Source organism: Chanodichthys erythropterus, chromosome 17 (genome assembly GCF_024489055.1).
Source record: "Chanodichthys erythropterus isolate Z2021 chromosome 17, ASM2448905v1, whole genome shotgun sequence".
Lineage (NCBI taxonomy): Eukaryota > Metazoa > Chordata > Actinopteri > Cypriniformes > Xenocyprididae > Chanodichthys > Chanodichthys erythropterus.
This window is the reverse complement of record NC_090237.1, coordinates 23,713,074-23,740,273: the sequence shown is the minus strand read 5'-3', so window position 1 is coordinate 23,740,273 and position 27,200 is coordinate 23,713,074. Positions and strand designations below refer to the sequence as shown.

The 27,200-nt window shown below is 36.6% G+C and overlaps 1 protein-coding gene across 3 annotated transcripts in view; it reads right to left on the bottom strand.

Moving 5' to 3' along the window:
* Positions 1–295: 295 nt before the first annotated feature.
* The window catches only part of b3glcta (beta 3-glucosyltransferase a), a 110,915-nt gene continuing 84,010 nt past the window's right edge, over positions 296–27,200 (bottom strand). For 2 of the 3 annotated variants that reach the window (XM_067365559.1, XM_067365560.1), the window contains exons 9-15: positions 24,071–24,202; positions 15,856–15,925; positions 14,178–14,291; positions 7,274–7,373; positions 7,048–7,167; positions 6,271–6,415; positions 296–1,377 (exon numbers count right to left, since the gene is read on the bottom strand). In XM_067365559.1, coding sequence (XP_067221660.1) covers positions 1,219–1,377; positions 6,271–6,415; positions 7,048–7,167; positions 7,274–7,373; positions 14,178–14,291; positions 15,856–15,925; positions 24,071–24,202 — 840 coding nt within the window. In that variant the 3' untranslated portion in view covers positions 296–1,218. The remainder of the gene's footprint in view (positions 1,378–6,270; positions 6,416–7,047; positions 7,168–7,273; positions 7,374–14,177; positions 14,292–15,855; positions 15,926–24,070; positions 24,203–27,200) is intronic. The other variant, XM_067365561.1, reaches the window with a different exon arrangement.

The following is a 27,200-nucleotide window of genomic DNA, read 5'->3' as shown; positions in this document are numbered from 1 at the left end:
CTGTCTGTCTGTCTGTCTGTCTGTCTGTCTGTCTAGAGTTGTCAGACACATAACTCTAAATTTGCTTCATTAAGATTATTGGTCTTTACCTGAGATCAATTTCATATTACAATAGTGGTGCACACTCCCATCCATTTGGTATGGATTTAAATTCAGTTTCTTTTTGAGGAGTGCATATAGCAGAGAAAAATTGCTGAGCAGACAAGCCGGGACAGGATATTTATTCTTGTAATGTTTTATTCATCATAAACAAAATGTAAAAACTGAATTATTCATTTTAATTAAGACACTCCTGAGCTTAGCTTTTAATTTACATTTAGTAGTGACACTGATTAGAACACTCTGCATTGTTTTATTTTGAAAAAAAAAAAAAAAATCATAATAAAAAAATAAAATAAAAACAAAACAAACAAAAGGAATTTGATTTGTAATTTTCTCCCAAAGCTTTTTGCTGGAGCAAACATTGTAACCAGCATTTTACTGAATGACATTTGACAGTTACTGTTAGTTAGCAAGCATAACTGGAAGTTGATTTTAGGCTGAATCACCTGACCAAGCAGATTTTCAGAAAGATTTTCTGGTCGGAAACAGTCACCATTAGGCATATAAATTACACACTTGACCTTTAAATGTAAAGTTTTATCTCAGGGAATAATCTATGAATGGCTGAGATACTCATTACCATGGAAACATCCTCTGACATTAACATCCTATTAACTTTATAACAGCCAAGTACAATAGTGTTCCTCATAGTGATTCATAATATGTCTTTTTTTCTGTTTCTGGCTCTGTGCACCACTGTGTGCCTAAAATAACCTCACAGCTTCAATGCAGTCTCTTACTTATGAAAGGCAGTTGGTTTTTCTTTTAATACTGAAATCAGGACACTGCAAAAATGAATTTAAGGCAACAGGATTTGAAGTTTATCATACATTTCAAAATTATAATTCACACATAATTCAAATCTTTAAGAAAACAAAGGTGTTTAAAAACAAACCTACAGATAACCTTGGGCAGGTTGAAATATAAATATTTTGGACATCTGACACATGCAACTCCCAAGAAAACACAGTAAAGGACATTCATACAGACCAGAAAGCATCGTTCCAAGATTCACAAAATTGAAAACGTATATAACAATGAAGGACGCAGAATAACATTATTACATGTCAGACCAGACATACACACTCTCACTACTACTACACGCACACGCAAACACTATAATTCTTCTTTAGTGCTTTTCTGTAGTCCTTCTGTGTGTTTGCCGTTCTTCAACCACTTGTTAAACACCGCAATAGGGTCTATGTTCCAGTGTTTGTGGAAGGAAATTGGGATTTGGTGGGCTAAAAACTCCCTTGCGTAATCCTCTGGACGAGCCTGAGACAGAATACAAAAATAAACACAGGCGCAGATATGATTAGAGTTACCAAGTGGAAGTACTACTGTTTCTAACTACCTTTGGTACTTTAAAATAATATTTCAGAACATTTTCCATAAAATGACATTTTCCTTTTAAAAAATATGATGAGGTGTTTGATTGAACCCAAATAGCTTATATAAGAGTAGCGGAGGCAGTGACAGCATTATCTGAATATTTTCCGTTCTTGACCTTTTTTTTTTTTTTTTTTTAGCAGTGAAGGCAGTCTATCATTTTAACAGATTACAGCAAAGGTGATCTGTTTGTAACTGTAATTCCCACCCCTGTCCAGTTGGTGGCTAGTATTGTCTCTTATTTGATCTCAGTGCATGACGTCTTTATCCAGCCTGTGTCTTTAGCAAAGACCTTATACATATACAGTGGTGTGAATAAGTGTTTGCCCCCTTCCTGATTTTTTATTTTTTTGCATGTTTGTCACACTTTAATGTTTCAGATCATCAACAAATTTAAATATTAATCAAAGATAACACAAGTAAACACAACATGCAGTTTTTAAATGAAGGTTTTTAGGGAAGGGAAAACAAAATCTAAACCCACATGGCCCTGTGTGAAAAAGTGCTTGCCCCCTAAACCTAATAACTGGTTGGGCCACCCTTAGCAGCAACAACTGAAATCAAGCATTTGCGATAACTTGCAATGATTCTGTTACAGCGCTGTGGAGGAATTTTGGCCCACTCATCTTTGCAGAATTGTTGTAATTCAGCCACATTGGAGGGTTTGAGCATGAACCGCCTTTTCAAGGTCATGCCTCAGCATCTCAATAGGATTGAGGTCAGGACTTTGACTAGGCCACTCCAAAGTCTTCATTTTGTTTTTCCTCAGCCATTCAGAGGTGGACTTGCTGGTGTGTTGTGGATCATTGTCCTGCTGCAGAACACAAGTTCACTTCAGCTTGAGGTCACGAACAGATGGCCGGACATTGTCCTTCTGAATTTTTTGGTAGACAGCAGAATTCATGGTTCCATTTATCACAGCAAGTCTTTCAGGTCCTGAAGCAGCAAAACAGCCCCAGACCATCACACTACCACCACCATATTTTACTGTTGGTATGTTGTCCTTTTTCTGAAATGCTGTGTTACTTTTACGCCAGACGTAATGGGACACACTCCTTCCAAAAAGTTCAACTTTTGTCTCATCAGTTCACAGAGTATTTTCCCAAAATTATTGGGGATCATCAAGATGTTTTCTGGCAAAACAGAGATGAGCCTTTATGTCTCTTTCTTATGGTGGAGTCATGAACACTGACCTTAACTGAGGCAACTGAGGCCTGCAGTTCTTTGGATGTTGTTGTGGGGACAACTTTGTGATCTCTTGGATGAGTCATCGCTGTGCTCTTGGGGTAATTTTGGTCGGCCGGCCACTCCTGGGAAGGTTTACCACTGTTCCATGTTTTCGCCATTTGTGGATAATGGCTCTCACTGTGGTTCGCTGGAGTCCCAAAGCTTTAGAAATGGCTTTATAACCTTACCCCTTTGACGCGTACGATCACACCGGTGTGATCAGTCTTAGCTGGCCCCAGAAGCGTACGATCACACCGGTATGATTAGAACGTTCAGCGCATTACGTGATCAACTGCCAAATTCAAATGTGTGTGCGTGCTTTAACTGGCGCTAAACCAGAGACTGACACGCGCAGCACTTTTCATATATCGTATATATGCAGTGTTTTCAACCAAATAATGTTCATTTCAGGTTTCAGACATTTAAATACACATGAGTACTAATAAAACAATATATTTAACGTTAGAGGTTGTAAAATACACAATGATGTCTATAGAAGCGGAAATAACAACCCTTTCCATTATAACTTGACAACACGTTTAATTCATATCAGATAAGACATTGTGAAAGTAACATAAAAGCTTACTCTATTCTTCCCCAGTTCACCGGCACACTTACTTTCATGTATTTCGGGAGAAGTGGATAAATTCACGGGTTGTAAATCCAACAGATCCGATTCTCTGCGTGGTGCAAACTAAAATGGCGGCGCCCATCGCTCATATGGCTCAACTAACGCGATCGTTGTAAAGGTGTTTTAAACAGCAAATCACATCCACTTGCACATATTTCACTTTTGGTCTACTTCACTTTGTCAGGCAGGTCCTATTTAAGTGATTTCTTGATTGCGAACAGGTGTGGCAGTAATCAGGCCTGGGTGTGGCTAGAGAAACTGAACAGTGGGGGGCAAGCACTTTTCACACAGGGCCATGTGGGTTTGGATTTTGTTTTCCCTTCATAATAAAAACCTTCATTTAAAAACTGCATGTTTACTTGAGTTATCTTTGATTCATATTTAAATTTGTTTGATGATCTGAAACATTAAAGTGTGACAAACATGCAAAAAAATAAAAAAAATCAGGAAGAGGGCAAGCACTTTTTCACACCACTGTTAGACGGTGCACTTGTATTACTATGAATGGGAGAAAGTGCAACACGCAATATGGTGGAATACGTTTTTATAACGCTATTTGAGCATAAGAAACCACATTTATGATACAGTTGTCGTCAAATTTCATTGGTGATTTCAAATATGAAATTTAATCGTAAGCTTGGTGAACATCTTTGGAGATTTTGATGTTTCCCCATTCAAAGAGATAGAAGATGCACTTGCATGACTGAAATAGCTAACTGAGAGTGTCTCAAAAATGCGGAAATGTCACAGTGTGAAAAGTTTCTTCAAATGGCCAAATAGTTGTGATGTTGTTGATAAAAGAGGTGAAAAAGAGGGATTGCTGGGGATGAAGGACAAAAAATAAACAACATTTAGCTGTCACCAGCACAAGCACCCATAATGACCAAATTTCCGATAGACATCAAAAGTCCATGCGGACCAATAGGAAGGTTTGAGTTCATGCAGATACAGATAGTCGACTGACTTTTAGTTCAGCATTTTTTTGTGTTTTGTTCATATTTTTTATTCATAATTGCATTTTGTCATATTGCATTGTTCATATTTGCCTGTACAGGCACAAAGGTCATGTTTTAGTGGCCTCCGGCAACCCATTCATCTGCTTTGTGCAGTATTGAACATTATAGGCTCTATTTTTAAGATCTAAGTGCATGGTCTAAAGTGCACAGAGCAAATGCGCTTAGGATGCGCCTGAATCCACTTTTGCTAGTTTGACAGGAAAAATGGTTGGTGGGCCCGGTGCATGGTCTAAAAGGGTGGTCCCTATTCTCTTAATGAGTCATGGGTGCGTTTTGGGTGTAACGTGCAATAAACCAATCAGAGTGTCGTCTCCTATTCCCTTTGAAAGCCAGTTGCACTCACACCATGGCGTATTCGCTATCTACAAGGCAGAATTTGCAAGCAGAATAACTGAATGTGTCTATAGCAATGAAACGGATAAGATAAGGCTAAAAATATAAAAATAATAATAGTTTATGACGGAAATTTTACAACCAGATTTTTTCCAGAACGAACGTGCTTTGACAACTTTCTTTCCATCTGCAAAGATCAGCGCATTTAATTACCTAGGAAATATACAGAGACCTGCATTATCTGTCCTAAATTAGAACATTTTGTTTTTTTGTAAATTGCACAAAATTACTGTTCACGCAGATGCACAGGTGAGGTTTAAAACCCCATCTGAGACATCTGGTGCACTGAAAAATAAAGACAAACAGGAAAACAATTTGGGACACTTGCTGTGCTTGCCTACATGTTTTGTACCTTTTGATTACTGGACAAAATATTGCAGGACAACATTGTGTGCTGACAATAGGACAGGGCACGTCATCACATCCCAAAGGAGTCTGTGCATGTGCTATATGTGCCTTGATCTAGTTATACTTTGATGACAAAATTGTAAAAAATATCCAGAGAAGATGGGAACATCAGAAAATAAATAAAAAGTATCTGAAAGTAAATCTGAAAGTAAATACATTAAAGGTACAATATGTAAAATTTTTGCAGTAAAATATCCAAAAACCACTAGGCTAGTGTTATATATTTTGTCCAGCTGATTACTAACAATATCTCTAATGTTTTCAACTACTTGTAAATCATGAGAAAATTCCCATTCTAAACAGTGACACGGGGCAGTGCAGTCGCCTGTCAATGACGCAGTTACCTTTGTTACCGCCTTTACTGACGTAGAAACCACATGACAACAGTGCCGTGGACAAATGCGGAAGTAGTGTCTAGCGTCCAGCAAACCACTAGCTTGCTTCAAGCAGTTCCTTATTTACTTCTTGCACATTTTATGGTGGATTGTGTTAATTATTTATGGAACATAATTACTGTTTACCATCTGCCGCTGGTTCTGTCGACAAGGACAGCTCCCGTAAACTCATGACCGGAAAAGCGGAAGCGGCGCCGGCGACTGTGTCATAATAAAAGTTCCGCTGCTCGTGAGGCGTGTGTTGATCAATCACTCCAGCTCCTCGTTCAGCTCCCGCAACACTCGCTCCTGCTCTGCTTCATACTACAGTAACGTTAATAATCGCATCGAGTTCTTCCAGACTCCAATCCCTATTCTTTTGCACCGTCCGTTGAGATGGAGACCACATGTCCCAAGTTTCCGCTCTAAAACTTGGCGTCATCAAACTACGCCTTTGTTTTGAATAGGCTTCTAGCGACCTCTAGCGGAAAAAAATATCACAAATTGTACCTTTAAATAGAATAATAATAAATAAACATAGTACTATATTTATTTTAGCAATAATAATTTTGATAGCTAGGCAACATTATGTGAGTAGGAAAAACTAATTTCTAGGGACAAAAATGAGAATTAGGGTAAATCTGAAAATAAATAAACAAAACTAATAATAATATGTGTAATATATATGTAATAGCCTACATCAAGATTAGGTAAAAATGTGTGTGTGTACCTGGTGAAACAGGGGACTGTGTGTAACAGGAACTCGTAGAGCATTGAGACACATGCCCAACACCATGTCATCAGGGGCATCGTTACTGTAGCACTTACATCCGCTGGCCAACAGCTGGACCACAGCCTCTCGACTGAACACCATCCTGTTTAATACACAACACAACAGCACTGTATACTTGACTTCTTCAGTGCAGGAGAGTTAAAAAACATTTGTCGATTGAATACATCTTTATTGAGTGCCGTGGCATGGGATATTGATTTGCCATCAAGGTTTGTGAATACCAGGTGGTTGCATGTGCACTATCCACACAGTCACTTTACAGGAAGCTCATTTCTGACGGAACTACTTCCAAAATATGCTAGAAAATTGCACAGCATGAGGGCATTTATCTGTGGGGGGCCAAATTAGAGAGCGCAGTTTCCAATTGTGGTTTATACTGTCGTCATGGCAGTGATAACTGTTTGTATTTACACCCAATTATGTATTCACGTCAAAATATATATAATTTCAGTTTGGTTTTTGTCCTTAAAACACTCTTGTTTGTAGGACTAATTTCTTACGCATCTCATCCTCCGTTGCCAATTCCAAAACGTCTTTTCAGAACTACTAACGAAGACACTGATCAACCAATCAGATTCGAGCATTCAACAGCCCCGTAGTGTAACTGATATCAATCAATTAAAACATCTCTAATAATGGCCAGTTCATTTCAGAAATATTGAACCATGTTAAGTATTGAAATAAAGTCAAAAAGTTGTTGAAGCAAACACTCACCCTCCACCACCAGTGATGTAACTGTATCCTCCCTGACCCAGTCCATACCCATAGCGCTCTCCCAGACACACCGGCTCTCTGGAGTCATAGCAGCTCAGCAAGGCCTGCAGTCTGGGCAAGCTGTGAGAACAAAACACTAATGTATAAACTGTTTCCTCCTAAAAGCATGCAATATCCCAGAAAACAGCCATATGTCACCTGGATGTACACAAACAGACAGCCCTACCTTATAAGAGTATCATCATCTACTATTAACAGCCAATCGGTCTTGGGCACGTGACTGCTCAAAAATCTCCTTAAGATGGCGAATGTTTTCCCACAGTGACCTGCAAAGGATAAATATGAAAGCTAGTTTCCACCAAGAAATAAAAAAGTAATTGTGACATTTTATATATCACAAATTTGACTTTTTTTCTTGCAATTACAAGTTCATCTCACAATTCTCAATTTTTGATTTGTGAGATATAATCTTAAAATAAAAAGGTAAATTGAAATTACCTTTTTTATTTTGCAGCGGAAAGAATCTTCCATAAATAAAAGTACATAATTTGCATTGCAAAGTACAAGAAATGTCAGCGAGCACCTTCCTAAACATAATTTCTTCTAATGACTTCCATATTCAGCTACTTTACCTTGTGTTTTTTTTTTTCAACACCCAAAGGTGAGTTGACTTTGTCTGACTTTTCTGAGAGCTTTACAGCTCAGCTTTTCACCTCTGCACTGTCATTCAACTGTCAGAAGAAACTGCAAATTAATGCACACTGTCCGTCCACAGCCTGAATGGGAAATGCGATGAGAACGGAACGCTATATCTCCCTTATGTACCCTTTGGATAAGTACTGCAGACATGATGTGATTTCAGCTGGAAATGTTTTCCTAAGCAAACTATCAAATAAAAGAGAATGTGCACCGTAAGAGGAAAGACTTCGAAGGAACTGCACTGGTAACAATAATGCGAGAAAAGAATGAATGTGCCAGCGACAATGAAGGCTAAGGGAAGAGAGCAGAACAGGATGTGCTGCTGTCAGACTTCACACGGAGAACAGGACCCTCTCCACGACAAATATCAGAGGCCCCTGTAGTGTGCCGGCCATTGGATAGCCTGCAGCCATCGGTTAAATCCACTTTGAAGACAGCAATGACGGGAACAAGAGTGACAGTGTGAATATGTTGTGAAATATGGAACACATTTTGAGGATAGAAAATTAGACAGCAATGTGTCAACCAGAGTTGGGCAAAATTCAGAATTGGCTCCCTTTCAATCACGAGTGTGAAGTTGATGAGTTGAGTTGATTTGAACTGGAAGGACAACATGTACTAAACTGCAAATCAAAGAAATGTAACTCTCATTCTTGGAAATTCAGTGTTCTTCCACCAAGGTCCACAAAAGTTATTTTATTAAACAATTATGAATTAAAGGATGCATATACAGTACAGTCCAAAAGTTTGGAACCACTAAGATTTTTAATGTTTTTAAAAGACGTTTCGTCTGCTCACCAAGGCTACATTTATTTAATTAAAAATACAGTAAAAACATTAATATTATGAAATATTATTACAATTTAAAATAACTGTTTTCTATTTGAATATATTTGACAAAGTAATTTAGTCCTGTGATGCAAAGCTGAATTTTCAGCATCATTACTCCAGTCTTCAGTGTCACATGATCCTTCAGAAATCATTCTAATATGCTGATCTGCTGCTCAAGAAACATTTAATGTGTACAATTGTACAAAATATTTGTGTGCAATATTTTTTTTCAGGATTATTTGATGAATAGAAAGTTCAAAAGAACAATGTTTATCTGCAATCTAATCTTTTGTAACATTATAAATGTCTTTACTGCTATTTACCTTGCTGAATAAAAGTATTCATTTCTTTAATTTCTTTTCAAAAAAATAAAAATAAAAATTCTTACTGACTCCAAACGTTTGAACGGTAGTGTATAATGCTACAGAAGCTTTGTATTTCAGATAAATGCTGTTCTTTTGAACTTTCTATTCATCAAAGAATCCTGAAAGAAAAAAGTACACAACTGTTCAACATTGAAAATAATCATAAATGTTTCTTGAGCAGCAAATCATCACATTAGAATGATTTCTGAAGGATCATGTGACACTGAAGACTGGAGTAATGATGCTGAAAATTCAGCTTTGCATCACAGGAATAAATTACTTTGTCAAATATATTTAAATGGTACACAGTTATTTTAAATTGTAATAATATTTCACAATATTACTGTTTTTTACTGTATTTTTTATTAAATAAATGTAGCCTTGGTAAGCAGACAAAACTTATTTTAAAAACATTAAAAATCTTAGTGGTTCCAAACTTTTGGACTGTACTGTACATATACACTATATTGCCAAACCTATTGGGTCATCCCTCCAAATCATTGAATTCAGGTGTTCCAATCACTTCTATGGCCAAAAGTGTGTAAAATCAAGCACCTAGGCATGCATGAAAGAATGGGTCGCTCTCAAGACCTCACTGAAATCAAGCGCAGTACTGTGATAGGTTGCCACCTGTGCAATAAGTCCATTCATGAAATTTCCTCACTACTAAATATTCCACGGTCAACTGTTAGTAGTATCATAAAGTGGAAGCAATTGGGAACAACAGCAACTCGTAAAAGGCCACGTAAAAATCACAGAGTGGGGTAAGCGCATGCTGAGGCGCACAGTGCGCAGAAGTCGTCAAATCTGGAGAGTCAGTAGCTACAGACCTCCAAAGTTCGTGTGGCCTTCAAATTACTGTAGCTCAAGAACAGTGCACAGAGAGCTTCATGGAATGGGTTTCCATGGCTGAGCAGCTGCATCCATCCACATCCCCAAGTGCAAGGCAAAGCATTGGATGCAGTGGTGTAAAGCACGCCGCCACTGGACTCTAGAGCAGTGGAGAAGTGTCTGGGTTTGGCGGTTGCCAGGAGAACGGTACTTGCCTGACTGCATTGTGCCAAGTGTAAAGTTTGGTGGAGGGGGGATTATGGTGTGGGGTTGTTTTACATGGGTTGGGCATAGCCCCTTAGTTCCAGTGAAAGGAACTCTTAATGTTTCAACATACCAAGACATTTTGGACAATTTCATGCTCCCAACTTTGTGGGAACAGTCTGGGGATGACACCTTCCTGTGCACAAAGCAAGGTCCAGACATGGATGAGCAAGTTTGGTGTGGAGGAACTTGACTGGCCTGCACAGAGTCCTGACCTCAACCCAATAGAACACCTTTGGGATGAATTAGAGCGGAGACTGTCAGCCAGTCCTTCTCGTCCAACATCAGTAGCTGACCTCACAAATGTGCTTCTAGAAGAATAGTCAAAAATTCCCATAAACACACTCCTAAACCTTGTGGAAAGCCTTCCCAGAAGAGTTGAAGCTGTAATAGCTGCAAAGGGTGGGCAAACTCCATATTAAACCCTACAAATAAAGAATGGGATGTCATTAAAGTTCATGTGCACGTAAGGCAGGCGTCCCAAAAACTTTGAAAATATAGTGTGTATATTATTTTATATATATATATATATATATATATATATATATATATATATATATATATATATATATATATATATATATATATATATATATATATATATATTCAGATGTAAAGTTCAGATGCAGTTCAGATGCAAAACCCTCTAAATCCATCAGACATCTTTTCTTTTAAATGAGCATTTTTTACCAGGCTTTTACAATCAAGTTCAGGAGTTTTATTTTAAAGGTAATGATAAGGTTATTAGCTAGCGAATAAAATAACTTTTTTTCAAAAATGTCACTCTAGACAATTTATTGGTTTTTAACAAGTTAGATTTTCTTTTGCGTCAAAATCAGCTAAATCCACTTGTGCTTATTTTGCTAAAATCTAGAAATCCACCTATTTGTGGCAAGACATAGTAAATAGTTGAAAAATCACTAAAGATGGAACTAGAAACCCTGAAAAAGATGATAGCACAATCATTTAAAAACTAAACAGAAGACAAACCTCTTTACACAGGGATCTAACACGTCTCTTCTATTCAGCCTCCACGTTTGCTTCCTCCGTTTACATGGCACAGCTTCCATATGAGACAGAAGAATAGCATCTTGTTTGACTTTGTCTTTGGCGAAATAGAGCTGTTGTTTGATGTATAATAAATCCGATTCCTTCAAAGTAACAGCACTGCACGAAGAACTGTTATGAATGCATGATACAATTGCGACCAAGCCATTTCCACTGTAGGCTATTTTGCCTTATGACAGGCAGAGTTTTGAGGTAAATAACGTTTTCTTCTGCCATTCAATGTTAGTAGGACAGGCTGATCCATTTCATCGTGCTCCATCTTTTATTTTAAAAAACTCAATCTGAATCTGAATCTAAAAAAATCTCCTCAGCGCGCCGCTATATTGAAACCGCTCAAAATCATATGATTCGATTCGCTTTGACTTTTCATCCCTCTTAACTTTATATAGTGATAATCAGCCTCACTTTTGTCACTGTCTCCAAAGACAAAAGCAAGAATCCTCATTTGATTTGGCTTTGACATCAGTTGAGATTAAGAGACCAAATTAATTGAATCCATTGAAGAGGGTTCTTAGTCACAGACATTATGTCAATTTAATATCATTATGAATAAACAAGTAGGGAGAACAGAGGAACAGAATGTGCCAAGAGCTTTTTAGAACATCAAACAAAAGGGAGAAGGTGATCAAACTAAAGACTGATCCATTGGCGGTACTTCAAATAAAATGTGAGAGCAAGAGATACAGCATGAATGCAAGAGTTCTGGAGGGTTTATATTGAAGTAAAGTGCACACTCGCATGGATAAAACAGCAAACTGAAAGTATCAAGTACAGAACATGAATGTGCCTGATCCACTTTGTGGCTCTAATTGGACTTCCCCTTCTAATCAGAAGAAAAGCACCATGTTCACTTCAGCGTTATGATCACATTTGCATAGGTCACCAGTGACAGACTGCCATGGAAGTTCAGCTAATCAGCTTGCGGGTTGGTAGCACTGGAAAGAGATAATGAAAATTGACCCTAAAACACTCAGAATCGCCTCATGAAATGATTTCATACTTCCATTCTAATCATCAGAAAACAGACAAACATTTTTGATGATATCAGAATTTCCCACAAAAGAATCTGATCGGACATTTTTATTCATTCCAGCTAGTGTCACAACATCTGAGGTCTACAACAAACAAATGATTCTCCAGGATACAAGACTTATGCATTCACATCCTTTATTCAACCTGTCCTTAGACTCAAAGAGTCCCAAAAATTCAAGACAATACTGGATCCAGCCTGAAGTGATATACATTTTCAATACATGTAAGAGGTCTTGACCTTCTCTCAACTGTATCTAACAATTAAAATCATGTAACAGTGCAGTACCATTTTTGACAATCTGTTAAACTAATATTCATTTTATTGTAGTAAAAGCTATTTTAGTCATTTTAATGGCCATCCACATCTCAGGTTTGACAGAGTATTTTATCCATCCTATAGAAAACAATTGTAGAATTAGTTTGCTTACTATAAAATCCAGAAGTGTTTTGAGGCCTCTTGGCCTATGTGATTGTAAGGGTCAGATGTATCTGAGAAGTTGGCTTGGCATAAGCATATCCCACTAAGCATATTTTGCTGGTAATTTTCCACCAGACAACAGGTGGCTGAGAAATTAATAAGATCATTATTAAGGGTGTCACGTGAAGGCTTCTTGCCTTTGGGGAGTGTTTGACTGTTTTGATACAATGTTTCATTTTGCCTATGGGAAAAGGGTTGACTATCAATTGGCAGAATTCCACCATGAGAGATTAAGTCAAAAGATGTACAGTAGTTGGCAGTCGGCCACCCTTACAAAGAAAATTATCTCTTACATAAGCAACACCTGCAGTTTAATTGATGAAGTGACTGTTGTGAAAATGTTGGGGAGTACATGGGAGAGTCAAGGAAGCGAATGGGAGGAGAGCCCCAGTAATATGGGAAAACTGTAAGGGTTGATAATACCAGCCAATTATACTACTTACTTTGGTATAAGAAAAATGTATAAAAACTGTGCCCTGGCTAGCGAGATACAGATGAACAGCTGGCATCTCATTTTGCTGCTTGACAATAAACTTAAATGCTTCTGAGACCTGGAACTTTGACTCAGAATTTTTATTTAAGACCAGAACTGAAGGGACACAGAGACATCAAATTTGCCACAACACGTTTTGTATGCATTACATGCTATTAAAAATATTGTAACATTACTTAAAATTGACTCCCAAGGAGTAGCATTGCAAAGTTAAAACCCTGTAAGGATTTTGGGGTCAGACATTTGGGGTCAGTAAGATTTGAAAGAAATTTGAAAGAAATTGATGCTTTAAAAAGGACGCATTAAACTGATAAAAAGTGACAGTAAAGACATTTATGTTATAAAAGATTTAAAGATAAAAAGAATTCAAATAAATGCTGTTCTTTTGAATTTTCTATAAATCAAAGAATCATGAAAAAATGTATCAATGTTTTAGAAATGAATCTATTGTTTCTAAATAAGTTAGTTAACTGTTTTGTTTGTTATTTTAGGCCTTGCTCTCCCCTGAGCCTTTGGTTCCATTTACCTTTTGTTATGCTTTTTCTTGTAAATAATATATATACATACACACACATACAAAATTTTGTCATATTCACTCTTGGACAGAGGATTGAAATATTTCTTGAGCAGCAAATCAGCATATTAGACTGATTTCTGAAGGATCTCTGAAGACTGAAGTAATGATGCAAAAAATTAATCATAGGAACAAATAAAATAGAATAAAATAGAAAAAAAAGCTATTTTAAATTGTAATAATATTTCAAAATATTACTTTTTACTGTATTTTGGTCAAATAAATGCAGCCTTGGTAAGCATAAGGGACTTCTTTCTTTCAAAAATATTACCAACCCCAAACCTTATGGTGAATTTATACCCAATTTTACACCCTAATTCGGATAGTGCCAGTAACAATTCACAACTTCTGCTTGTCTATGAGTGCAGTATGTAAGACTGAAAACACCACACCATTTTTGTGCAACAGTGAAATATATTTCTCTCCAATAGTAGACCAAGACACTGATCTAACATCACAAATATATCAAGTATTAGAACAGATTTGAGCGCTCACCCCTTTCTGTGTTTGGCACTCCCAGATTGATGGTCGGTATAGAGGGATCAGCGTAATCGCTGTAATACTCCAGCAGTGAGGCTTGTTTACCCCAAGTCTTCTTCACCACAGGAACTGTTGTGTGGGAATAGAGAATCAATCAATACTTCAACACATAAGAGATAACTCCCACAATCCTCTGACCACTGCTTTATCTCCTAGGGCTGACAATGATCAACATTTAATATAAAAGATTTTGGATATCATTTTTTAAAGGGGTCATGAATTGAGAAATCAACTTTTCCTTGAGCTTTTTAAATACAGTATAAAAGGCCATCGTACTATAAGAATATTCTGCATGTTTCAGAACTGAAAACTTCCTTGTTAGTCCAATAAAAGCTTATATTGACACCAGGCCCATTGAACGACTGATCCTAGAATGTGTCTATAGATAGGTGAAACCCCGCCTCCGCAGAAGAAATCAACGCCTACTTCATCATTGCAACGTTAGCCCCGCCCACTGGAGCGTTAATGAGATGAGAGAAGAGTGATACAGGACTAAAAATAACATTACCTTTCAAAGGATCCTTATGCTGGGAATATGTTTATTTATTTTCAACAATGTGAACAAGCCCTTATTTATATCGTGTTTGCACAGTTAGCTACGATGAAAGCATTCGTTAGTGTGTAGAAATTGAGTTTCAATGACAAGATCACTGCATTCATGCGCTTAACAACATGTCTGTGATTGGCTCTTATTTAGAGGGTGGGAATTATTCCGCCATATTGTGCGTTGCACTTTCTCCCATTCAAAACAATAGGAGTGTAGGAGTATAGTCTTTGGCCAATCACAGCAGTGGGTGTTTGCGTTCAAATTAGAGAGCTAAAATTAGGGTATTATGACATAATTATGACAATTTTGGATGTAAAAAGCATACTAAAATTATAAGTGCACCCCAGGAAACATTATAAAACAATAAAACTATGCAGTTCATGACCCCTTTAATACTGGGGTATGATTTTAAGCCCAATGAAACAAACACATGATGCAAACACCATTATAATGCCATTATGTCTCAACCATCAGTATCTGGGGTAGAATCACAACATTCTGCAAGTAAGAAAGCCACAAATTTGTAACTAGGTATCCCATCTTTAATACTAATGCTTAATTTATAACAGGACTTGTGGATGTAGCAGTTTTATCTAAAATATAATTGAAGGGGAAATATCATGTTCCTCCAAATACCGTCTTTAAAACTCTTCAAAGTGACTTGCAAGATGTAATTATGATAATTAGTGCAATTAGATGCAACTGATTTGTCAGATGGTTCTCTAAATTCAAATTGCATCACTTTATCTGTCTCGTTAAGTTTGAATTGATGTCTGGTACTTAGCGACTGCCCAGAGTTGCCATTAAGGACTCTAATAGTGGAAAGAAGACTGGAGTGATGCCCACTGGGGCACTCAGCCAAAAATCTCTCAATACCATGTCACTTCGGATGTCAAACAGTGATGCTTGCTGAACTGTTAAAGCAAAAGAAAACACTGGACTTCATCAGCAGCGACGTGAGTGGTGTGAAGCGAAGACAGGTGCAACTTTTCGCACGAACTCTGACACATGATATTACCAAGCACTCTTGAGAAGGGAGGCATTAAGTTGGTGTTGAGCACTGATTTTCAAGAACGCACCACTCACCTCTGTCGGAATGGAACTTCTTACAAGTTTTGACCGCTACGAAGATGTTTTCACTGTTAACAGGCTGGCCCTGGGGACACACAAGTGAAGAGAAAGTTTTAACAGACTGCATAATGCTCAATGATATGTTGAAAGTGCTCAGCAGTACATACTGTGCAGTGGTGTGAAAAACATGAACACCCCATGTAAAGTTTTTTTTTTTCTTTTTCATAATTAGACACAGACCCTGAATTGGCAATAATTGTGCTTATACATACAGAAATACCCATCTCTTAAAGGGTTAGTTCAGCCAAAAATAATGTCATATATTACTCACCCTCATGTCGTTCTACACCTGTAAGACCTTTGTTCATCTTTGGAACACAAATTAAGATACTTTTGATGAAATCTGATGGCTCAGTGAGGCCGTCATTGCCAGCAAAGGTACTTCCTCTCTCAAGATCCATAAGGTACTAAAAACATATTTAAATCAGTTCATGTGAGAACAGTAGTTCTTTATTAATATTATAAAGCAATGAGAATATTTTTTTGCAGCCAAAAAAAAAAACAAAAAACAAAAAACAAAATTACTTTTTAACAATATCTAGTGATGGACGATTTCAAAACAATGCTTCATGAAGCTTAGGAGCTTTACGAATCAAATCAGTGTTTTGGAGTGCCAAAGTCACTTGATTGCAGCAGTTTGGTGGTTTTGAAATCAGCAATCACTAGATATTGTTAAAAATGTTGTTATTTAGTTTTTTTTTGCGCACAAAAAATATTCTCGTCACTTTATAATATTAAGGTAGAACCACTGTACTCACATGAACTGATTTAAATATGTTTTAGTACCTTTATGGATCTTGAGAAAGGAAGTACCTTTGCTGGCAATGCAGGCCTCACTGAGCCATCGGATTTCATCAAAAAATATCTTAATATGTGTTCCGAAGATGAACGAAGATCTTATGGGTGTAGAACGACATGAGGGTGAGTAATAAATGACAGAATTATCATTTTTGGGTGAACTAACCCTTTAAAAGTGCAGTAAGTGGTATTTTGAACTCTGCTGTTGGACAGTGTTGACCCAAACAAACCCACCCCTCTCTTCGTTGCTCCGCCTCCAAAACTCACACTCCAATCCTATCCTATCCACCCTGCTCCAACTCGGTCTCGAACCCCTACCCGATCGCTGCTGGCATGTGAGGCGAATGCACTATCAATGACACTAAACACCGCATTCTCTAGCGGGCATCAGTGTGCAGTAGTGCAACAGCAAAACTCTCACTATCTAGCCACTGTTGCACATGCGATGTGAATGGATGTCTGTTTATCATAGCTAAAAATAAAGTGCAGTTGATGAACGAAGAAAAAGGAAGCACAAAAAAAGAACATACAGTACACAAGAGTAAATACAAAGTGTTCATTGTTACAGCACAGCAGCTCCAGACAATCAAAACCCAGATTTACTCACATGTGAAGCAGGATCAAAGCAGTTTTCAGGCCTTCCCACTTAGCTCTCTCCAGCACTGGAAAACTTTTCTAATATAAACCATGTACTAAAGAGCTTGTCCAGGCATAAACCTTCATTTCAGTGATATTCTTTTGAGCTGTTTTGTCCCATTTCTCGTCCTCGTTTTTTTCTTATTTTCAAATCTCCCTCTTGCTCGTTCTCTCTCCTCAACCGTCATATGCCCCCTAATGCTGATTGGTTAGACGTTTGTTATTGGTGTCGGCCCGACCAACTTCCATGCAGAGGATTTGAAATTTCACTGAGTCCCCCTTTAAGTAAGAAAGGTTAGTACACCTCTATATTTACCACTATATCAAGAGCCTAAAATTAGTATTATGTTAAAATTAGTTTAACATAAATAAGGCCACACTTTATATGGATCTCAATAAACTGAGGGGGTTTGATCATAAGCATTGGAATACACAGTCTTCCATGCTAAGCAGTGTTAATATTGTCAAAACTAAAACTGTTAAAAATCATTTTCATTGAAATAAAGTTGAAATAAACTTTATTAATAACAGAAAGGGTTTAGAGTGAAGTTCTAAAATTACTAAAACTAAATTAAAGCTAAACAGAACATTAAAAGATGAATACAAATGACAAAATTATACTAAAACGTTAACAGCTCCACACTTAAAGTAAGAACACATAGTGAATACTGTAATATCTCCAATGGGTGAATTATTTTTTACAGGCCATGAAACTGTATAGACATTATTTAGCTGCTTATTCCTTATACACAGCTCCGGTCATTGTACCTCACAGCATTATATAAGCGATGAGTCAGTGTCTATTTTTAAAACAGCAGATGTGAAGACAGTCACAATTTTTAAATTTTCACAATTTTCATAATATTAGGGATATTGTGCATTAGTCACCCTTGACAAATGCTAAATGCTTAATTTGTCATTGTGAATCACAACTGGTGTTTATGAACCATTCAAGCCATCAGAGTATCATACTTACAATGCGATTTGAAGTCTTATTATTCACTTAAATAATTTTTAATTGCATTTCATACTTATTTCTATACATGCTTTAAGACTGGAATAAAGGCCACATAAAACATCTGCCCTTCCAAATCAAACTTGTGATTTTCAGCCTTTCAACAAACACATCAGTCCATCTTCTCCTTGTATTATGCTAGTGTATGTTTTTGTGTAATTCTGTTTTTTTCTTTTTTTTTTTTTTTCTTCTGGTTTTGGACCTGAGGAGAGCATGCAAAGACCTAATAGCCATAACTCGGAGATAAGAGTGCTCAGAGCTGCTTCAGGGAGATATTGCGTTAATCTGAGCCCACTGTGAATATTAAAAACCAGGAGATTCCGGATATTAACAAAGCATCGGGGCAGGAGAGGAGAACTGGTCATGACTGAAATGACCGTATAAAGCTTGTGCATTTCAGAATAATCTGCAGTTAAGATGTCTGTTGATATTGTGCTGAAAAAAAAATTATATATACAGTGGGTACGGAAAGTATTCAGACCCAGTTAAATTTTTCACTCTTTGTTATATTGCAGCCATTTGCTAAAATCATTTAAGTTCATTTTTTTCCCTCATTAATGTACACACAGCACCCCATATTGACAGAAAAAAAACAGAATTGTTGACATTTTTTCAGATTTATTAAAATAGAAAAACTGAAATATCACATGGTCCTAAGTATTCAGACCCTTTGCTGTGACACTCATATATTTAACTCAGGTGCTGTCCATTTCTTCTGATCATCCTTGAGATGGTTCTACACCTTCATTTGAGTCCAGCTGTGTTTGATTATACTGATTGGACTTGATTAGGAAAGCCACACCCCTGTCTATATAAGACCTTACAGCTCACAGTGCATGTCAGAGCAAATGAGAATCATGAGGTCAAAGGAACTGCCTGAAGAGCTCAGAGACAGAATTGTGGCAAGGCACAGATCTGGCCAAGGTTACAAAAACATTTCTGCTGCACTTAAGGTTCCTAAGAGCACAGTGGTCTCCATAATCCTTAAATGAAAGACGTTTGGATCACTGTGGCTGAGCTTCAGAGATGCAGTCGGGAGATGGGAGAAAGTTGTAGAAAGCCATCACTGCAGCCCTCCACCATTCAGGGCTTTATGGCAGAGTGGCCCGACGGAAGCCTCTCCTCAGTGCAAGACACATGAAAGCCCGCATGGAGTTTGCTAAAAAACACCTGAAGGACTCCAAGATGGTGAGAAATAAGATTCTCTGGTCTGATGAGACCAAGATAGAACTTTTTGGCCTTGATTCTAAGCGGTATGTGTGGAGAAAACCAGGCACTGCTCATCACCTGTCCAATATAGTCCCAACAGTGAAGCATGGTGGTGGCAGCATCATGCTGTGGGGGTGTTTTTCAGCTGCAGGGACAGGACGACTGGTTGCAATCGAGGGAAAGATGAATGCGGCCAAGTACAGTGATATCCTGGACGAAAACCTTCTCCAGAGTGCTCAGGACCTCAGACTGGGCCGAAGGTTTACCTTCCATCAAGACAATGACCCTAAGCACACAGCTAAAATAATGGAGTGGCTTCACAACAACTCTGTGACTGTTCTTGAATGGCCCAGCCAGAGCCCTCACTTAAACCCAATTGAGCATCTCTGGAGAGACCTAAAAATGACAGAACCTGACAGAACTGGAGAGGATCTGCAAGGAGGAATGGCATGGATCCCCAAATCCAGGTTTGAAAAACTTGTAGCATCTTTCCCAAAAAGACTCATGGCTGTATTAGATCAAAAGGGTGCTTCTACTAAATACTGAGCAAAGGGTCTGAATACTTAGGACATGTGATATTTCAGTTTTTCTTTTTTAATAAATCTGCAGAAATGTCAACAATTCTGTGTTTTTCCGTCAATATGGGGTGCTGTGTGTACATTAATGAGAAAAAAATGAACTTAAATGATTTTAGCAAATGGCTGCAATATAACAAAGAGTGAAACATTTAAGGGGGTCTGAATACTTTCCGTACCCACTGTGTATACACTTATATATACACACACACACGAGGTCTATGGGAATCTTTGTTTTTGATGACAATACAAGCTCAATTAAATGATCGAAATATGAGATTTTATACTTTTTAAATACTTTAAATGCAAAGGAAAAACAAAACACTTGGTATAAATACAATTTATTTATCTGACTAAATCTTGTGGCAGAAAAGGCAAACTATAGTTAAAGGTTGTATTTTTACTATGCATATTTTTTTATTTTTTTTTTATTTTAATGTTTTCATGTTTGCATTATTATTATTTTCTTTTAAATTATTTTTAATCAATCAGTTTATTGGCCCCAGGCGCCACAGCAAAATAGCTGCCCACTGCTTGCAGTGTGTGTTTGTTCACTACTTACTGCTCCTAATCTGTGTGTACTAATATGGATGGGTTAAATGCAGAGGAAAAATTCTGAATATGGGTCACCATATCTGGCCTTCACATGTCACTTTATTTATTTATTTTTTAATAAATGTAGTGAAACACAAAAAAATGGAAATGAGGTCAAATAAGAGCCTCAAGTCCAGCAGCTTATGAATTATTTAATATAATTTTAAAAAAAGAAACCACATAGTGGCACTTAAAATCAATGAGATTGTAATCGTTCATAGTGGAAACAGGTGACTGATGCTTTAATGTGCTTGATGGTGATGTCTGCCAACAGCCCAACCTCACATATTCATAGTCATTTGCATAAAGTTTGAAGCATAACAATTATGCAGTGAACACATGGTCACATCTTTAGACTGAAACAGGATGAAATGACCAGGAATGGATTAGGATAAATGGATTTTTAAATTGATTCATAAAAATTCATTGAGATCAAACCCAGTCATTCAGATACTAAATATAGAGGTATAATAAGCAATCTGACAAAACATCCTCTTCATCATAATCGTGTACTGATTGCGTTGCATTGATTTTCCAAAGGCCATGTGCACATAAGGCTGTTTGACATGCTGTTACTAAAAGCTGATACTAAATTATTGCACTGCTTTTATCTTAAAAGGATAGTGCTGCAAATCTGCTATTATCTTAAATGTCTTCTGAGGACCTGAATCATCTTCTTAAAGTAAAAGTAATACATGATATTCTTTTATTCAGGTTCAAACCCACTATTATATGTGTTTACTTCAGAAATATGAATGTACCTCACATTTGCTCCCACATTACAAATTAGTCTACTTCTTAACTGGTACATAACTGGTCAACTCTCAAAATCTGTGTGGCAAATGACACACTGGACAGCACGGAGAAAATGCATTTACAATGCAGCAGTCATAACTTTTGTTTTAGGCAATATGCTGAGTATATTTCATTAATATTGAGTATTAATTGATGTCACCCAAAACAGTGTGTTTTATATTCTCTGCTGGTTAAACTTCCAAAGCAAAGCCACAAAACCATTGTGCTACTGACTCGCAACATAGGCACACTGAGTGGCATTTCATTCCCGAATTAATCTGAGTCTACTGTCGATATTTCATAACCCAAGTATCATTTGATTTTGTCATTCATTTCATATTTCTGTATTCAAAATGTTGTTTAAGACATTAATCTTGTTACATTATGCAATTGCAAATGCTGTGTAAATGCATTAACTGCCATCTGAGTAAATACGTATAAAAACAACTTCAGATGCAGCAACTCTGCAGTGCAAAGATGGCTTTGATTGATATTGATTTAATTGGTAATTAAAGTAATTAGTGTCATATAATTCTAATTTGACTAAATTTAAGAATTTAACATTAAAGATGACATTCATATTTAATAAAATTCTTAGGTAAAAATACCTCAGAAAATTAAAGGATTAGTTCACTTTCAAATGAAAATTTCCTGATAATTTACTCACCCCCATGTCATCCAAGATGTTCATGTCCTTCTTTCTTCAGTTGAAAATAAATGAAGGTTTTTGATGGAAACATTCCAGGATTATTCTCCATATAGTGGACGTCAATGGACTCCAGACGGCTGAAGGTCATAATTACAGTTTCAGTGCAGCTTCAAAGCGTTCTACATGATCCCAGATGAGAAATAAGGGTCTTATCTAGAGAAACCATCACTCATTTTCTATTATTTTTTTTTTATTTTTTATTTTTAATTTTATACATTTTAATCATAAATGCTCATCTTGAACTAGCTCTCTTCTTCTTCTTCTCTACTAGAATTCCAGCAGTGTAGATGCTGCTAAGTGTATTACTGCCCTCCACAGGTCAAAGTTTGAACTAAATTGTCATATACAATATGCTGGTGCAAGTATATAACAATTAGTTCAAACTTTGACCTGAGGAGGGCAGTAATACACTGGAATTCTAATAGAGAAGAAGAAGAAGAGAGCTAGTTCAAGATGAGCATTTATGGTTAAAGTGTATATAATTTTTTTTTTTTTAGAAAATGAGTGATGGTTTCTCTAGATAAGACTCTTATTCCTCGTCAGTGAAGCTGCACTGAAACTGTAATTTTGACCTTCAACAGTTTGTAGGCCACTGAAGTCCACTATATGGAGAAAAATCCTGGAATGATTTCATCAAAAATTTATTTTTGACTGAAGAGAAAAGGACATGGACCTTTCTGGATGACATGGGGGTGAGGAAATTATCAGGAAATTTCATTTGAAAGTGAACTAATCCTTTAATATGTTGGGGTAAATATTTCCCCTTATGGGAAAGTTAATTTCTGACAGTGGTAGATGGCAATAAATATAAAAGTAAATTCATATTTCTGAGAAAAACTAATCTTTCATGGCATGTGTAGGTGAATTTATGTCTACACAGAAGAAGGCTTTGTCTAGGCTTTGCCCCAGTAGGGTTTGTGTAGGGTTTATTTTGAGCTGTTTATATTTTATTACTGACTTTTACTTGTTTTTTTTTTTTGTTTTGTTCAATAATACTTTGCATTGAAGAAAAGTAGATTTTTGTTTGTATATCTTGTCAATTATAGTTCTTAGAAAGAAAATCGGAATCGGCCGATCTCACTAACAAAAAGTCGGAAAACGGAATCGGCCAAGAAAATTGCAATTGGTGCATCTCTAGCCACGAGATCATTATGATGACGTAACAACATTCTTATATCGTGCATTCTTATTTCCATGCGATTTATAAGGGCGGAATTAAGAAACGATTATATTAATATATTATAGCCTATTATATTGTGAGCGATGTTGCCTATAGAAAGCATTCAAATGAAGTTTGTTGTTATCAATAAATGATAAAAGAATATGTAAGAACATAAACGGTTTGATGTTTGGTTGACCAATCAATAGAAATAAAGGGTTGTTTCATTCCTGCCCATGTAGATTGAATAATCAAGCTGTTTGTCCGCATTTTGGTTTTATTGTGTTTCCATTTGGCGAATTAGAACAAAGTGTGATGAAAACAAAAATAAAAAATATGAAAAACAACAACAACACGAGTCTATTTATTTTAATGAGAAGGATCGAATGTGAGATAAATTAAGGGTTTCTTTGTTTTCTCGTTCTGAAGAGAAAAAACAAGAAAACAAATCATCCAAAGTCACACGGACCAAACCCTGACACTGAAACATTTCATTTAGCAAACGCTTTTATCTAAAGCTTATATCCAAAAACAATCAAATTAATCACTTCTAGTAGCGTCCAGTCTCAACTCAATTCGTAACCGAAGGTTTGCACTTCCTCCCCTGTCAAGCTTCTCCACATACTGATTAGGTGTGTGTGAGACAGGTGTGTTAAGCGCTCGATGTGGAGGTTACCTACACACAGTGGTGAATGGCTGCTGACAGTGGTGGCACAGTATTGCGCTCTTGGATTGTGCTCTGGCAGCGTGCAAAGTTCTGGAACCCCTGTCAGTCGAGGTCCCTTTCCGTCCTCCCAGATGTACAGCGCCACCTGTAGGAGAATAATAATGGAAGTAAACACAACACTTTTAAATACAAAGCCTATTTGCTTTGGAGTTAGCACACTTAAAGCAATAGTTGACTCAAAGATTGAAATGATGTTATCATTTGCTCCAAACCTGAATGATTTTATTTCTTCCGCAGAACACAAAAGAAGATATTTTGAAAAATGTTTTTGTTCATACAATGCAAGTGCAAAACAGCATGTGTCCCCACTGAAACACTGAAACTTTTTAAAGTTGGCATGAAACGTAAGTTGAGATAGTCTTTTCTCCCCTATTGTGACTTTTATCTGAGTGAAACGACTTCTCGAACAAGAAAAAAAATGTAGGGCGGGACTTGATTTTGTCCATCGACAATTGATTGGACCGTTGTCATGTGCTATTGCTGTGTCATAAGGAGACGAGATGAGATGTCACTACAAGAGGGAGGTAAATTTATTGATTAATTTTTTTTTGATAACAAGGACATGTGAATTAAAAAAAAAATATTTTCATGGATAAATCATTTATAATCAGTACTGGGATATTCCATTAAAAAAAGTCAATTTTGTTTTCATGATGACTTTAAAATATCTTATTGTGTCTTCCACAGAAGAAAGTTTGGTATGACATGAGAAAGATTTTTTTCTTTCCTTTTTAACATCATGCCAGTATCTATGGCAAGAGCCAGGTTTAGATATTCAAAAATAAAAATAAGATATTTAAGATTCTTTTTTTCTAAAAACCTTAAGACTAAATTTAGATTTACTTGTAAAAATGTATGTGTTTTTTGAGTGTCCTATCTGGCATCATGTGTAAATGACTTGATCCCAGCAATTATTAAAAGGGACAATACGCTTTGTCCCAACATAAAAATTTATTTCACACAATTTGTTGTTTAAAGGTGCTCTATGTATGTTTTTGACTGTACTAAAGCATAAAAATACCCTAATATGTTTGCTGAAATTTATTAACCATGCTCAGTTCACATGTGTTTCTCTGAAAACCATTGCTAAACCATTGAGCTCGCTCCTGTTGCATGTCTTCAAACTGGCAACCCGCGAGAGCGTCACATCTGAGGGGGAGGGGGCGGGGCAAACAATATTTTGAATTTGGACTGCAGTAGCCATTTCAACCACTAGCTGTCATTCTTACATAGAGCACCTTTAAGCACTGATCCTATTCCGGCTGTCATTTATTTTTGGACGTGAGGAAGAGGAAATGATGAGAGAATTTTCACTTTTGGGAAGCCTATCACTTTAACAACGGTTGTCCAATAGAAAGCCAAATTTTTAATTTTAAAAAATGTAAAACCAATGACGATCAAAAATGTTGAAGCCAGATTTAAACCTGCATCACCCCCATGAGCACCATGAAATGTTAAGAAGAATGGAACATTATAGTACTTAAGGTTGTTCTTGTCTCTCTATATAAAGATTCTCAAGATTCATCCAATAAATAATCAGACTGTCTGTCCTCAGTTTTCGCAGGAAGAACTGTAAGGAAAGAGCTGAAGATAAACAAACAGACTAATACTGCATACAGTGCTGCAAGTGAGTGTAATGTTTTTTCTGAGATAATGGAGACTGAAAGGGAAGAATCCTTTTTGTTTTTTTTTTCAAGAAGAAGAAGAATAACTTTGTGGAAAGAGAGTGACATAGACTGGGGGAGAGGAAAATAGGGATAGACAAGGTGGAGATACAAAATGTTCCTGAGAAATGTGACAGTAGATTCCTGTACTGCTAGAGCTGCTCTAGTTAAAGGGTGAAATGAGAGAATGATTACAGAAGAGCCTTGTAACTTCTTCACAGCAACGACACAGCACTACAAGAACAAAAGTATGCAAAGTTTATAACATTTCAGTAATGTCAGCTTTCTGGAATACATGAATCTAACTAGTCAATCACAGTATAGAGTTAGGGCTGGGCGATATGGCCAAAATAAATTACTACAATATATATTTTTTCATTTCATAATCCATAGTCCATATCAGTAATTATCATGTCAAAGCTTTATTTTTTTTTTCAAGTTTAAAGGCAGATTTGTGCTCCTAAATGAAAGTTGAAGACTGTTAACTGTGGTTCTAAATGACTCTTTATTGTCAGAACATGACACTTCACGTTTTTTTTTTATTCCTTACACTTTTATAGTCATTTTTCCATTATCAAATAAATATCTTACTAGAAAAATTAATTTCTTAGTTTCTGCATGTTCGAATGGGTGATATTGTTTCAAATCATGAAATAGGTTTGTGTGGCCTGACTTTGAAGCACATCTTGCAGATGCGCACAGTTTGCAGTGCAGGCTGCAATATGCAATTTTGTCTTAGAAATGCACATTTATCAGTAGTAGTAGCAGCAACATTAACAAAAACTGTAACATCCGTAAACATTGTAACAACCTCATTTTTATATGGTACAATTTAAATATTCTGACCATTTGAGTTTTATTAAAATTAACCATTGGTCTTCCATAGTAGTATATATTAAGATCATGATAACCACAGCTAGTGAAAACCACACATATATAACACCTCAATACCATGGTAAAATGTAACTATATGGTTTCTATGGTATTTGTATGAAAAATAGCCTAAATAGGAATGCACATAAAATGCATACATATAATCACAAAAAAATGCTGTAATTATATTCCATTACACCTTTAATATATTTATTACATGTCTACGTCAATAACATAATAAAATTCTATATGAATATCCCACATTTCTGCCACAGTAGCATGGTGCAGTTAGTGTTACTACAGTAAATCCATGGTAAATTATGGCTATCTGAAGATTGAAAAGCCTTCTGACTGTTTTGCAGTGCACAGTGTTTTTCCTGTTTGTCAGTGTTGTTTCATCTGGCTTTAAACTAGTTTAAATCACAGAGACATGTGTGTTCTTCGCTGAATTCAAGCGCTTCTCGCAGCTCTGTTTAGTGGTCTTGTGTCCGAGACCAATCAGTGACGCATCTGCTATAGTAAGTTCCCACTGCCGTTTGAACTTTG